Source organism: Neopelma chrysocephalum, unplaced genomic scaffold, assembly GCF_003984885.1.
Source record: "Neopelma chrysocephalum unplaced genomic scaffold, ASM398488v2 Primary Assembly neopelma1_60, whole genome shotgun sequence".
NCBI classification, from domain to species: domain Eukaryota; kingdom Metazoa; phylum Chordata; class Aves; order Passeriformes; family Pipridae; genus Neopelma; species Neopelma chrysocephalum.
The window spans coordinates 9,633,916-9,648,806 of NW_020897715.1; the positions used below are offsets into that span (position 1 = coordinate 9,633,916).

Below are 14,891 nucleotides of genomic sequence, written 5' to 3' on the forward strand. Positions count from 1 at the left end.
AGCTGTTTCTCAGGAATTAAATGCTATGTATGACTATAATCCCTAAATTTGGTAATCTTGGGCATAGCACTGTGCTTGCTCATCTTCCCATTTCATGGGTTCCTTCAAATCTGTTTACTTAAGCACATTGACAGAGTAAAGAGTAAAGTTTCCATTTGATACTGAAATCCTAAATGTTATAGATTATTCAGATCTTGCTAATAATGATGAAATCAAACAGTCAAGTCATAAAAAGTACCTGGCTAAAAAAAACATTCAATAAATAAAGAATCTGGCTGAGTGAGCCTTTTTTCCCGTTTCCCCCTCATCCCTGGCACGTATTATGCATAGTTCATACCCTGCAATAAATTTCTGAAGTTTATTTGTAAAAGGACTAATTCTGTCTCCCTCTACGTTTGAATTTTTTAGATGTCAGCATATGCTTCTAAGAAGCTTGACTTTTTCCATGAAAAACACTCCTTTGTTGTTACTGAAATATTACTGGTGAAAATAGTTTGTGAGCTAGAGATTAGTATGTTAGTGTTCAAAGAAAAAAATCTTTCATGTGGATTAGCTAATTAACATTCAACTCCATGTCAATTTAATATCCTGGTGTGTTTTATAAATTGTTTAAGGGTTGCTGTGTTATAGACCATAAACAATAGCATTTCAGCAGTAGATGAGTAATTTCTCTGCCTGTGTGTATTAGTTCATTTAACAAGTGCTAATGAAGTCTTTGCAGGGAAGACCTCTTAGGAGGTGTCTGTCACTTTAGTCTTAATCAAACCCCTCTGCAATTAAGCCATTCAATTGTGCAGAAATTGTTAGAGAGGAGGAGTTGTTGGTCTCATGTTGCCTCAAAATAGAATTTTCAGCCTGATTCAGTGCTCCTAGCCACCATACACGATTCAACTCTTAAGAAGCACTAATGAGATTTAACTTGGATTACACTCCAGCACTGCCCACTTACACAAATGGCCAGAAAGCCACCCTACCCCCTACAGGGTGCTCAGTGCTGTCATGTGGTGCCCCTTCTGTTAACCTCAGAAATCCCTGAGCACAGACTGAGTGTAATAGGCTAATTGTCTCTGTTTGAGAGATAAATGCATCCCCGATGGTAAAGCTTGAACCACAAGAATGCTATGTCCTACCCAGGTGAATGAGATGTGTAGCCATACCGGAGAATTTCAGAAAGAGCGAGAGAGATCATCTCGTCACATCACAGATCTTAGCTGGAGGCTTTGAAAACTGTGATTAAGTCTTTAGGAAAGAAAGACTGAAATAAATTTTTTTCACCCCTTCCTGCAGATTTCTAACACTGAAAAGAGCTTGTGCCTGCCTATGTCGAATTTTTTGGGCTGAAACACAACTATCTTAAGCTTTTCAGGATATTCTCTATTATCTGTGAGCATCACTTGAGTGTAAACACTGCATTTGAAGTACATAAGCTCCAAGAGCTGGGCTTTTTGTCTTTTGAATCAGATATGCTAGCAGACAAATCATATGGTCTTACAACATGTCCAGCTTTCTGAAGCAGCCTTTGAAACCTTTAAAGGTCAAGACATTGCGTACTTTAAGTGCTTGTGACACTTGGCTCAAGTAGAAGTTTGCACAAGGGCATGGACCACGCATTCCGGTCTTTCAATTTTCTCCTGTCTCCTCTCTCACCTTGAAGATGATTCTCTAAATGATGAGTTAAGTGACTTTTAATTTCCGAGGTTTTTCAGGATGGAGTACATGGAAAATGTAGTACGTGCATACAAAGTGTACTTTGGAGACAAACTGCACAACAAGCCATGTGATTTGCATTCCTGGTTTGAATTCTGGTTTGTTGTGCCAGTCAGTTACATGTCTTCAGCATACCTGTTTCCTTTCCTGTAGTCAGCTGGAATGATCGCATCCCTGTAGCAGGAAGCCTCTCTTTATATCATAAACCTTCATTTCTTTAACATTTGAATTACTCAGAGGAAAATTGCAAGGTAGCCAAGAGATCAGTTAACAGTAAAATACAAATTATTTATTATTGCGGCCATGGGATGATGGAAGAAATTTCCTAGAGGAGCTTACCTTCCCATCTATGAGTAGCTTCAAGACCCTTAGCTCACTGCCTTAAAAGATTGATCTTGATTTTATGATTCTTTTAATCAGTTTTGTTTGCTGGGGATTAAAGGCCTCATCACAAATCCTGTCTCCTCCAGGGCCTGGTGCTGCTAATGCTGTCCCGCATATCTGCGCGGTGGCCAGCGCTGTAATGGGCTAGTGAAAGTGTGGCATGAGATCTAGCCATGAAGACCGGCTCTTCACACGTGCCCTGAGGGCTGATCTGCTGTTCAGGTGGCATGTGGCAATGCTGCTGGGTCTGCTCAGCCGTTCCTTCCTGATGCTGGCAGGACTGGCTGCTTGATTGGTTGTTTTTAAGAACTTCATAGCTAGTCTTAGAAACGTAAATCCTGGAAAGATCATAATGCAAAGCCTATTCAGCAGCTTCAGTCACAACTCTGAAGTGTTGGGCTGCTGGCAATTTATTATAAGCTCTAACATTGCAATTTTTCTTTCATTCCCTATATACTTTAAATGTTTTATATTTAAAAGTCAAAGTTACATTTCTAATTAAAAAGTTTAAGGGGTAAACTGTTTGGTTCCCCTGACACTCATTTTCTTTCATTTTCTCTTTTGGTTTCAAGGAGCTTCACATATTGTCAGCATATGTAGACAGTGTATGTGACACAGATACTGGCAAGTTTCTGGAAGGTCAGAAAGAAAAGATAGTGAGTTATTTTTATACAGTAAGCTATACTTATTTACCGAAGCTCTCAGTAAAGTCCTTTTTAACTTTATGGTTTTGTGCTCCAACTTTTGTCTACAGAGTCTCTGAGACTTAAAATCTAGTTAATGAAAAACATGTTTTTCTTATATGGGAGTTCTCAAGAATTTGTTGATAAGAAACCTTGAAAAACCTCCCTAGTAAAGAAAAACCAAAAACTTGGATAGTCAAAAACACATCACAGGGGTGGGCTCCACCTTCAAGTTAAAAGCATTTATTAGGTGACTTGAATGCACTGTGAGCACAGTGTCTCTTCAGTTCCCTGTGTGGCCATGTCAATGAAGCTGGCTCCTGGCTTCAAAGAACTAGCTCCTTTTTTGACATATCTGAAGCAGAGATGGGAGATAGAATTGTGCTTGTTTCTTCCTTTACGTATACGTGGTTTGAACCACACCAAATAAACTGTGCTGCTCTCTTTCTGCGCTTGGAATCGCGATTCTCATCTAACTACAAAACGATGAAAACATTTATGAGACAGACTGAAACAAAATTGTTCTCTTTCTTAGCCATGAATTTGTTCTTGAACACCATATAGATAAGCCTATCTGGGGATGGTGTTTGTGTTGAGTCCTTACAACCTGGATTTGTTATCCTGTAAAGCAATCCCCCGCTTTACAAACTGGCCAATTGGAATAAATAGGACAATGACAAGATGGACTGTGTGTCAACAAGGTTGCAGGGTGAGCATGTTGGCGAGCAGCTCACCGTGGCTGAGGATGTGGTTTCAAGTATTAAATGGCAGTTGTGGTAGATGTTTGCCTGCTTTGAATCCCTCCCTGTGTGTCAAAACTAACACACTCTCATACTGCACAGGAGGTAGAAATGTGCCTACCTTTTCCTTCTGAATACAGAAGGAATTTGCACCATGTTGTCCAGCTTGTTACTGCTCACCTCTGTGGAAACAGTGAGGTAGGACAGGCTAGAGAGAACAAAATGTGACTCCTTATCCACATCCCATTTCCTTCTTCCACAGAATACATAACTGTTCTGACAACTTAGGTCTAATTAATGGGCTTGTAGCCCACAGATGGCACAAAGCCTTTGGGACTGGAATTCAGTGGGGTGTCTAATTCCAAATGAAAGGACACACAACAAATCCTTAATCTATTGGGAGCTGATTGGAACAACTGTTCATATGGGACCAGCTTGTATTCAGGCAAGACACTGTCTCATCACATTTATTTTAAACTTATTTAAGAGCATTAAGGAAAACTGTCTTCAATTACTTGCAACTGGAAAGCCAGTCCTTTGCCTGTTGCCCTTTGAAAACTCTAGGATTAGACAGTGTCACTGCAATGTGCAAGCTCTTTTGTCATAGCTTCAGTTCTTACTGACAGTCTGCTGAGGACTTATCCCAGCCCAAGGGAGTAATCTCATTCCAGGATTGTTGCTTTATAATGTTGTACCTGGAGTGAAAGATCCATTAGTCAAAGTGTAGGATACAAGTACCACCAAAAGAAATGAGAGCCTTAGTGTAGGCTTCTGGATTTGATACTAGACTTCAGTCTTTTCCTGGATGCTTAGCTCTTACAAGTGGGATGGTAGAGAGAATACTGCAGATGTTGTTCTGCCTCAGGAAGCTTATTAGTACTCTAGCAGGATCCAGAAATCCCAGAGCAGGATTATGGCTTCATTGCCTGAGGTCTGTGCAGAGGTCATACGGAAATGTGGTCCCTGCCTAAAGAATTTTGCAAGGGTAACTTGAGGGGATGATATGAAATCGTCAATTTGTCAATTTGTTTCTGATTAACGAAGATGCATAAGTGAAACTGATTGGAAACATATCCAATACATTCCAAATTACTGTTTTTTACAACTGCCTGTAGGGGTTCTGGAATAGTATTATACTACTGACAGTTAATAATGCAGAGTTGGGGGAGCGTGTTCTTCTCTGGTCATACATATCAAAGGAGCTACAGGGCTGATCTCCACACAGGAAAGCTGTCAGGAGTGTGGCATACAAATGAGAGATATCTGTGTATCTGCAGAGTTCCACAATGGAGAAATGGTCTCAACTGCTCTGATAAACTAAAATTCAGGGTCGAAAAAAGAAAAGAACATTTTCCTCCATGGTACCATCCAGTGTGCCAGAATCAGCTAAGCTTTAAGGGTGTTACTGCATGGGAAACAGTTCCTTAAGGTCGTTATTTGCAAAGCCTTTGCATTTAAGAACAATGTCTATCTCTTAGTTGAATAAAAATATGTTTCCATATGTAATATATGTGTTAAGTTTTACATATGCACATATAAACAATTTTGGAATCCAGAATACAAAGAATCAAGAATAAATAACAGTAAGGTGCTGATTTTGGCAGCCTAGAGCTAATTTTTAAGCTGTTTGAAGAAAATGACTTTCTGAAAATAGATTCATGGTCAGCCTCCTGTAGAGTTGTGCTTACGATATCAGGACTCTCCCAGAATGCAAAGCATTCCTCTGCTGGACTGTCTATTTAAACAGTGAGATCAGATTAAGGCCAAAAAACAGGTTTGTCTGCTACTACTCCAGCCTGGCATTTGTTGTGAGTGATTTTTAGAGTTCACCTTTTAATGTTGTTCTCTTCTAGGACACAAGGAAAATCCTATAAATCTTCCTCTCTTCCAGTTATCCTGGATCACAGAGAGGTTCTTGCTTAAGGGTAATGTGACCAACTGCTCTGATTGGCAAAGAGCACATTCAGAGACAGATATCGGGAGATTAAAGCAGCCAGGGTAGTACAAGACAATTTAACTCTTAATTCTCAGTCTGACTGTTCAGAGCTGTCCAGTTCTTTCTCAGTGGATATATGTAGTAGGGTTAGAGCTTGCCTTATTTCTTGGCATATTATTGTTTTTTCATCATCCTACCTTGTTTTTCAAGTTATTAATGCAACTATAATTCCTAAAACGTATTTTAAATTCTGTGTAAAGATGAGTCCAAAGGAATTGTTCCTACTTGAGCCTCTAAAACTTTGAACAGTGCCACTATCATTCTTACAAATTAAGTTCCAGCTCTACTTTCTGTGAGGACATTTGCCATACTATTTTGATTTTCTAAGTTTTCTAATTTGACCCATTGATCAAAGAGCAGTTTCACTCAGTAAAAATACTATTATTCTTGATGGTTGTTAGGAAACTACGGAAGCACTCCTGTTATACTAACACCAGACCTTTCTTGTGCCTTCAGTGTGTCAGGAAACAGTTTGGGAGGTCTTCAAGACATTCTGGGACAGACTGCCAGAGCGTGAAGAATATAATGCCTGGATGAGCCTGTGTGAGGAAGGAATAATGAGTATCTTTGAAATGGGCACAAACTTCAGTCAATCTGAGGAGCACCGGAGTCTGATTGTGAAGGTGGGTACAGCACTTGCTTGGTGTTTTCTCATGGGTGAGAACATGATGTCCCACTGCAATGTGGAACTTGGCATATCACAGGCAGTAATGTGGGGAGCCCTTAAAATGAATAGGCATGAGTATTCCAGCTCTTGGATCCATAGTTCTGAGATCAGTTCCAAAAGTTATGGCTGATCTAATGGAGAAAGAAGCAACAGCGATGAAGAGAATGTTGTTTTCCATAAGTATATTCCTGACAAGTAGATGGTGTCTGACACCTTGTTGGAAAAGGCAGCATGACATGAGTCAGGTTGTGGCGTGTTTCCCCCTGTGGCATGTAGCTGCCTTCCTGCTCTGAGCTGCACACTGAGATGCCTTCAGTCCAACTGGCACTTTGAGGCAGGAAACTCTGAACTGTGTTTCTGATGCTACCCAGACATATGGCAAAATTGCCTGTTTGATGTTCTATAGGTTTGTGGTGTCTGCACACTGCTGCCTGACTGAAATGAGAGTACCTAAAAACATAAAATCTTTGGTGTCCTATGAAGGCAATTGATAACATTGTCACCATGGGGAGTTGCAGAAGTTAAAATCAGAGTATGAGTGTAAAACAAGGTAATAAAAAAAATGCTGAATATCTCGGTATATTGTCTGTTATTTCAATTCGAGCAAGCTTATTTTACCTTAAAGATAACAAAAGGGGTGTTAAGCCAAACTAAAGAACCCTATCTCAAATGAAATACCAAGATGTTTTTTCAGGAGTTTGTGAATCTTAAAATTAAGTGTTTAACTTTGTATTCATCTAAGATACAGTAGATAGCTTAATTTCTCTGGATAAAAGGCTGTTGTAAAATGCATGGTGGCTTATGGACTTCTTTAAGATTAGAGTGTCTTCTACTTTTGAAAGCTAATGGATGAGTAGTTTTATGAAACTTATGATAAGTCTTAAATGTTTGATCCCATAGGATCAGTGATTTTCAGCCAGTGTGGATGCACTGACTTTTTTCCCTTCTGTTCTTTTATGGACTTGTATGCTAGGAATGTGCACTAAAGAATGTGAATATAAAACTGTTGTGGATAATGAAAAGAAGGTGTTTTGTTTGGTTTTTTTTTCTCCTGAGCCTTCATGTTAGTCTTCACAGGTGATGCCAGCCAGTTTGCTTCTGTGATGTGTGATGATGCTGTTATCCTTAGAAGACTTTGCAAAAAGATTGAGAGAAATAAAATTCATTTGATTTTTTTATGTGTAGAGTGCATGCATCATTGTTTTATGTAAGATTTTGGCAGTGAGATGATCTATATTGGCAGCATATTAAAAGAAATCAAAATGACTCTTGCAAAGAGGGTGATGCATCTAACTTCCCACTGCTGCTCTACCTTTTTGGGTATGGCTCTGCAGCATTACAGTGGAGTCAGATAAAGTGTTCTGTGTTTGATCTGGTTTATGTGTAATTTAGGTTTCCTTTTTCCTGTAGATGGATATATTCCTTTCAGCATTGCGATATTCTGGAAAAAGACTGTTCATCCTTCTATTTGCTTTCAGCACAGTTGGTAAAAGGTGACAGTTGTTGGGCTGATTTGATGGCAGACTAGTCAGTGATAAGAGGGACTGAATGCTGTCACCACTGTGCTCCTCATAAAATGTCACAAATCTGTCAGGTGATGTTTTTGTTGAAATAAAAACCTGAACTCAATTTAACTTTGAACCAAAGACTGAAGGCAATAGCTCTCTCTCACATCCTCCAATCAGCCACCTTCAAAAGATCCAATGGTGTATTTTTGAATACATAGGTCAGAGTGTGAGTTTAATTGTTAGCTCTAGTGCTGACTCACCATTCTCATGTGTGCTCGTGAACAAAATTTTTGTCAGAGTGTGAAGCCTTTTAAAGTTCAAACAGATCCAGTGAATACATCTCTGCTTTTAAGAACATCCTTCGTCCTATCCTCTTATTCTTTCCACTCTCACCAGCTAAGTTGACCAAGTTGTGTGGTCAAGCCTTTCCACTGTTTGTGAGGTTTTGTTTCCCTCTCATTACAGCATTTTCCTTCATTTGTTCATGGTCAGGTGTTGCCATTTGTTTTTCCGTTCCTTAGACTCAATCTCTAAAGTGCTGAGCACTTCTCATCCAAGGGCTGCCATCATGTCACAGTGCACAGTACTCTGCAGTGTGCAAGTGTGATACATGTGAATAGTCCCCACTCTGTTGCTAAAAAGGAAAATTCACTTCTGCCTGGCACTGTAGAAAAGCAGCATACATAGTTAGCAGTAGTTTTTTTGTTTGGCCATTACATGCCTCATTAAATACCATTTCTCTCTAAACTTCCTCTGCTCTCTAATGTCTGTAAATCAGCTGTGGTTAATTTCAAGAGTTTAGTTCAGAGCATGCAGCTGATAAAAGTAATTCTGCTTTTCTTTTGGCATATATTGGCTGTTAGTGCCACACCATTGCTCTACTGCCTCTTTTATATTGGGCATGTTGGCAGTTTCTGGCAGTCTTATTTCAGAGTGTCTTTTTGCATTACTTTTTGGTAGATAGCAACATGAATTTTAATTTTTAGATGTCCTGCATGCTGTGAATTTTCCATTTCTCTCTCTCAAAAGAAGTTCAGCGTATCTAAAAATTAGGAAAAATAAATCTGTGGGGTTTCCAAGCTGAATCTCCATCCAAATCCATAGCAAAATGCAGCTTAAAGCATGATATTGGAGTGCTTCCAGGGTAAAGTTCTGTCTGCCTCCTGCATTTCCAATGTGGGCATGTATTAGGGCAAATCCATCCTTTATGGCAGATTATATGTCACAATTTCTACTTCTCCACACTTCAATTAAATTTCAGAAAATGAAGTTTTACTGAGTTACTGTTCCTCATAGACCTGATGACAATCTACAATGACAAGACATTGAGAAAAGGTGTCATGAGAAATGAAGAATTAAGGGAGCTCCCATAACTTAATCTGTTGAGCAGATACTCAGCTATACCTGCTAAGGGCTCATATACAGCCCCAGGTGTATAACAAAGCATATCTGACAGTGTTGGGCATATGAAATGGGACAACATGGATTGGGTTATGAATCCTTTTCAAAGGAAGTGGGTCTGTGTGATTTTTGGTTTCTGGTGAGAAAGAGATTTGTGCTGTATGCACTTTTTGGTGCGTCTGAGAGCCACGAGTTAAGCTCAAAGTTAACCCTGGAAAGGAGTTGTAGCAACAGCTTTGTTTGAGAACCAAAATGCAGTTTGCCCAGGAATCCCCAAAACTGTGATGAGAGGTGCTAACCTACCAAAAGGCAACTTGAAAAGCTCCTGGGACAAGATGGTGTTGACTCATCAGTACTTTTATTTAGTATTGACTTTCCAACCCATCAGCAGCTCCATCTGTTTCAGAGTATTTGCAGCACAGACTGACTAACTAACTGCTCAGTGACAGGTTGGGGTAAAAGGGGCAGAAGACTTAGGATGCCTGAATGGGCAGCATAACAAAACACCTCCTTAGCATGCTGAAATGGGCACTTAGCAGTGTAAAATAAGTGATTTTGCCTGAGTTCTGAGAGCTGTGTTCAAAGGTGGGATGCAGCATCCCACCGATGTGAGTCATTTGTAACCACTTACTCCCAGTGCTGTAGTTTGAATACCTCACAGAAGTAGATGATTTTGTCTTCCCAAGGTTCCTGCAGCAGAAAGACTCCTTCTGCAGTCTCTCCTCTTCCTGTTTTGTGAACTAACCATTGTCCTTCTCTGTTTAATCACAGAATATTCTGAGTTGAAAGGGACCCACAAGGATCATCAAATCCAACTCTTAAATTAAATGGTCCATACAAGGTCAAACCCACAATCTTGGTGTTATTAGCATCATGCTCTAACCAAATGAGCCAATCTCAGGGTCAATCAAATGTCCCAACCACAGTTTCCAGTCCTTCACATTTTTTATTTTGCATAGAACACCTCCAGATTCTTCTAGACCTGGAAAAAAGAAGACCCTGTCTGCTCTTTCACATCTCCCACTCCCCCTTATGGATGCAAAACAGAAATTCCCTTGCCCTCCTTTGAGCCATAATGTCAGATTTCCTTCACCTTCACTCTTATCCCTACACTTACTGTTCTCCTATTGACTTAGACTCTTTCAATTACAAGATTTATCCTTCTCTAACTTGAAAACCCCACAACCTTTGCCACAATTACGCAAACCTTTAGTTGCTTCTTCGAATCTTGCCTCATCTCCCTTCCATCTCTTAGGCAATTTCTGGTCACTCTGCTCCAATTCCAGCCTAAATCTTCCTTTCTGATCTCTCCTTTGCACCTGACAGAGCACAAAAACTGTCAACCATGAAGCCTGTGCTCATCTTTTTCCAGGCAGAGCTCAGAAACGATGCTTCATCCTCATCAACCCTGTCCAGTCAGATCCTTTACTTTGCAAGTCTCTAGTTTTTCCTCATTTTCTGTGTTTTGCTCTTTGTTTCTAGATAGCACTGCCCAAAACACACTGAAGAATCATTTCTGTGTTGAAAGTTCACCTCTGCTGTGGAGCTGTCTGTTCCACTAAGCTGTCCCTGTTATCTCTCTTCTTACTGTAGGCCGTATTTTTTACCTTACCTATCAGGGATGTGCCTCAGAGCACTGCTCCCCATCCTTTCTTTCCCTACAGTTTCACTTCTGGACATTGTGATCCATTTCCTTGAATTATCCCCAATGCTGTGGCCTTGTCTTCATGAGAGCGTGGTTCTGCCGTGCACCATGGTGGGACAGGCAGAGAGAGAGTCATTTCTTGGTATGACTTTCCTGTTTTAAATGAAGTGTATATGTGATGTTAAATCAAATATGCTTGGTACAATACTACACAGACAGGATTAAACTAATATGAGATTATTTCAGATCTCCTTGACATTTCCTCCACCTTTTTCTCCTTCCTGGGATTACCTCCAAGATATTTTGTCTTCTGTGCATAACAACTGTCTCTTAGGGTCAGGCAAGAGTATCCTATATAATTGCTTTTCTGCAAGTTCATAAGTTGACAAAAGCTCATCCAGTGATTTGTGGTATTGTGGTAGCTTGTATTCAATGTTCTGGAGTTGTATTAATTTGTGAAAAATTTGCATTATATAAAACTAACTATTGAGAAAGGGGAGTGTTAGTGCAAATGACACAAAACTCAGCTCCCAGCTTTAGAAGAATTGGTATAATAATGATGTTAGGAAGAGAACTAATTTTGTACGAAGCATCTGCCAGAGGTAGCTTCACTTTGTAAAAGCTCCCCTTGAGCTTTGGTGTGGATGCTGCTGTTATGTAGAACTATTTATAGATCATTTCCAGTATTCAAAGGGTAAAGACATTGACTAATCTTTGCAGGTCCATGTGCAGGAGGTGTGTTTCTAACTCTAGCTTCTTAATGACGGAACTGAGTCAGAAAGTTGAGGTGTTTTGGCAAAGGCTATTCTGTAATAAATGAGAAACAAAGCCAATATTAGAACTCTAGAGCCTGTGTCTTCTAATTAGGGGAAAAAGGTGCCTGTTCACAATGAAGTTGAAGTATGTCAGTGCTTCCCCACACCCCAGACCGGAATGCAAATTAGACTTTTAATAGAGGAAGACAGTCACACTACAAACTATTGCAGACTGTGCTAGTTTAGCAATAGGGAATGCTTTGTTTTCACATCCTAGGTTGAAAACCCCTACATTTAACAATTTAAAAAACTAGGCTTATATTTCAGTCTGTGGGACTGATCCAAAATGTGTGAATCTGTTTTTCAGTCCTCTGGAGACTGGGTATTCAGATCATACTTTCCTTTTGAATTTACTGTAAATGCTAAGATTTTACCCCTGGCATAAAGCTGCAAGGTGGTAATTGTCTGTGTGCAAGCTTTACATTAGCATAGGGGTTTTGATGGGTGATGGTCATACTTTTATCAACTCTTTGGAATTTAAAGTTTATGCCTTTTTTTTTAAAAAAGCTTTACAGCATTTTATAGCAAACAAATATGAAGTGACAGTTTTTACCATTATTTTGCAAAGCTGCTGTTGAATCTAGTGGGATATTTCATCTGAGAAAGCATGGTGAAAAGTCCAGTCATTTAAACAGTCATTTAAAGAATGTAATCCTTTAAAGGTATTTTATTTCATGAAATATATGATTTGCAGTGAAGAGAGAATATTCTGTCCTGAACTAGGTGAATTAAGGAAAGTCCAGCTACCCTATGCGGAGGCTCTCATTCACAGGCAATCATAGAGTGTTAGGCTGTGCTAGTTTACTGCAAAATTGGATGACAACTTAGTAATTTGATGCCCTTTTAAGAACATAAATGTGGAGACGGTGTGTAACGTTTGTTTTTCTAGGCCTTGGCTGTTAAAATAATAATTTGACATTTCAGATTTTGTTCTTAGAAGTTCATCTTATAATTTATGGAATAGATAACTTGGAAATAACAAGATATGTTGGTTAAGTCCAGGGACCCAGGCTCAGGAAAGCTGGGAGCCCCCAGCTCCTCAGGCTACCCTGCAACAGACTTTTAATCTGGGCACCCCTCACTGGGGCATCTTACTCGAAGAGGTGTTTAGGATTACACTGACCTCTGCTGTCAGTGACCTTTGAGGACCCGTGAGTAAAGCTGCTGGGTACAGACTAGCAGGTGGTATTGAAAAGATACGTGAGGCCTGTAATAACCAGGATTGTTTTTAATAGCACCTACAAACCGTCTTGACTGCCTGAGCATGGAATAAAGTCTCCTTTTCTAACAAACAAACACTTTTTACTGTATGAGCTACTACTTAGAGATAACTTTTCAAAATCTTGTAGAGAGGGAATCAGTCTCTCTGTTCCTTGTAGATCCCAGTGCACTAAGGCTGAGTACAAGCATTGTACAGAGCAGTGTAATGACCCCTTAAAAAAACATCCAAAGTCCAGTATAGCTTTAGTGGCCCCAAGTTAGAGTTTTCACTGTAGACTACCTAGTTTCTGTGTTTGTCACTTAAAACTAGTCTCACTGGGTCTTAGTTTTTCATACTAAAGTATCTCCGAATGCTTCATTTAATGGACCTGTACAATAAATGTTCGTCAAAGAACATGCTAAAAAGCAAACTGACTGAACTTTGTATTTTGGCAAGCCCTCCTCAGGCTGATATCCAAGCTGCCTGCCATTCTAGCTGTGATCACACTCATGTCCACGGATGTCCTGGAAAGAAGAGAAGGGTAGTCATTGACATGGCTCCAAATCAATAATGACTGAATTTCGACACTTCCCTAGAAAAACAGGTGAAGAGATAATGAGCAGGCTAACCTGCTCAAGAAGTCTCTTTTGCCTTTTCACCCCTCCTTCACAAGAAGAATGATCAGGTTACCTTGGAGTGACAGTCCTTAGGTCACTGAATACATATGGGTGTTTTGCAGAGAAGTTTTCAAAGTGGAAATAGTATGTGTTAAGTTTATTGTATTTTAATTTCAAAGGAGATACTTGAGTTGGTCCACTTTGTGTTGTTTTTACTGAAAAATATATCTGCATTGATCATATAAAGAAAGACAGCCCAATAAACACTCTACCAAACAATCCCTTCCCACCCCTAAAACAGAGAAGCAGAAATTTTTTAGCTGGACAATAATTTTCTATAACTATTTTGTATTCTGTTCACATTGGTACAGCAGCAGGATACAGCATTATTTCTCAACAGCTATCATGCTGCAAACTGCTGAGGACCTACTCCACTTCTTCTGACATTCCTCCCAGAATCTCTTATCTAGAACCAATGGCATTAGTGTCACAAGAATTTTGATTAAAAAATATGAACTTCATGGCTCTGCTTAGTCTTTATACACCAGTACAGGAACAAATGTCATCCCTATCACTTGTATAACTGTAAACAAAGTCATCAGATTAATCCTCGTATGTTACTTTAAGATGTAACTGTACTTTCAAAAGATGGTTTTAAATTTATAGACAAGTAGCAGAAGTAATTTCTGAAGACTGCTTGCTTAAAAGGATCTTGTTTCTGGCCTCCTCTGGGTTGAGAGAATGTTGTACCTGTAGGACAATGCAGGACAATGTAGAAATGCAGAGCATCTCTGACAAACCTAGTACTCTTTATAGTGTCTGATGTTGAGTTTCAGTTGTATTTTGGAAATGTAGGACATATTTTCTTTTCAGTGGGGACTTTGTTAATAAATTTTGAACTTAAATGAAAACACAAAGAATAGAATTATTTTGGCACAGAGAAGGAAATAAACTGCATTTCAATTCCTTTCACTTTATGTTAATCAAATATACTTAGGATTTGTTTGTTTGTTTGTTTTCCAGAAACTGTCCTATATAAAGGAAGCAATGGGCAGGTGAGTATCTGTGTTCTCCTTGCATTTTATTCTCTCTGGAGATAACAACTGGAGTTGTGACATTTTGTAACCTTTTCTCTTTTCAGCTCCTGCACTGATTGGGCATGTGGGTAAGTAATTTTCCCTTTCTAAAGACTCCTAATAGGTCGTTTCTCTGGTTTTTGCTGCTGCTGGAGTTGATTTGTTCACTGAAGATGAACAAAATTCGCCTTTGTGCAACAGGGCATATAGAAAGGTACAGCAGAGAAATCTGATAGCTCTTGCATGTGAACCTCTGTCCTGACATGCTTGGCATGCTCAAAATATCTCAGCCAATCTGGGGCTTGTACTTCTGCTTAAGTATGTCATCACCTTGTTGACCATCAGGCTGTCAGGTGCAGATGCAGGCTATTTACCTGAAGAGGTTTAGTGGGGGAGATCTATTTTGGGAAAAAGATGTGTCCGCAGTTGCTTGTGTTAGTGTTCTGGTTAT

General features: G+C 39.5%; 1 protein-coding gene across 10 annotated transcripts in view; it reads left to right on the forward strand.

Annotated features, from left to right (window-relative positions):
• IMPG2 (interphotoreceptor matrix proteoglycan 2) overlaps positions 1-14,891 on the forward strand; it is a 71,134-nt gene that overhangs the window by 11,618 nt on the left and 44,625 nt on the right. For 7 of the 10 annotated variants that reach the window (XR_003533818.1, XR_003533816.1, XR_003533817.1 and 4 more), the window contains 3 exons: positions 5,967-6,133; positions 14,388-14,419; positions 14,506-14,529. Coding sequence is in view for 1 of the 10 variants with exons in the window: in XM_027681027.1 (XP_027536828.1) it covers positions 5,967-6,133; positions 14,388-14,419; positions 14,506-14,529 (223 nt within the window). In the remaining 9 variants the exon portion in view is untranslated. Of the gene's footprint in view, positions 1-5,966; positions 6,134-12,119; positions 12,209-14,387; positions 14,420-14,505; positions 14,530-14,891 lie in introns of those variants that run through there. The other 3 variants (XR_003533820.1, XR_003533815.1, XR_003533821.1) reach the window with 3 other exon arrangements.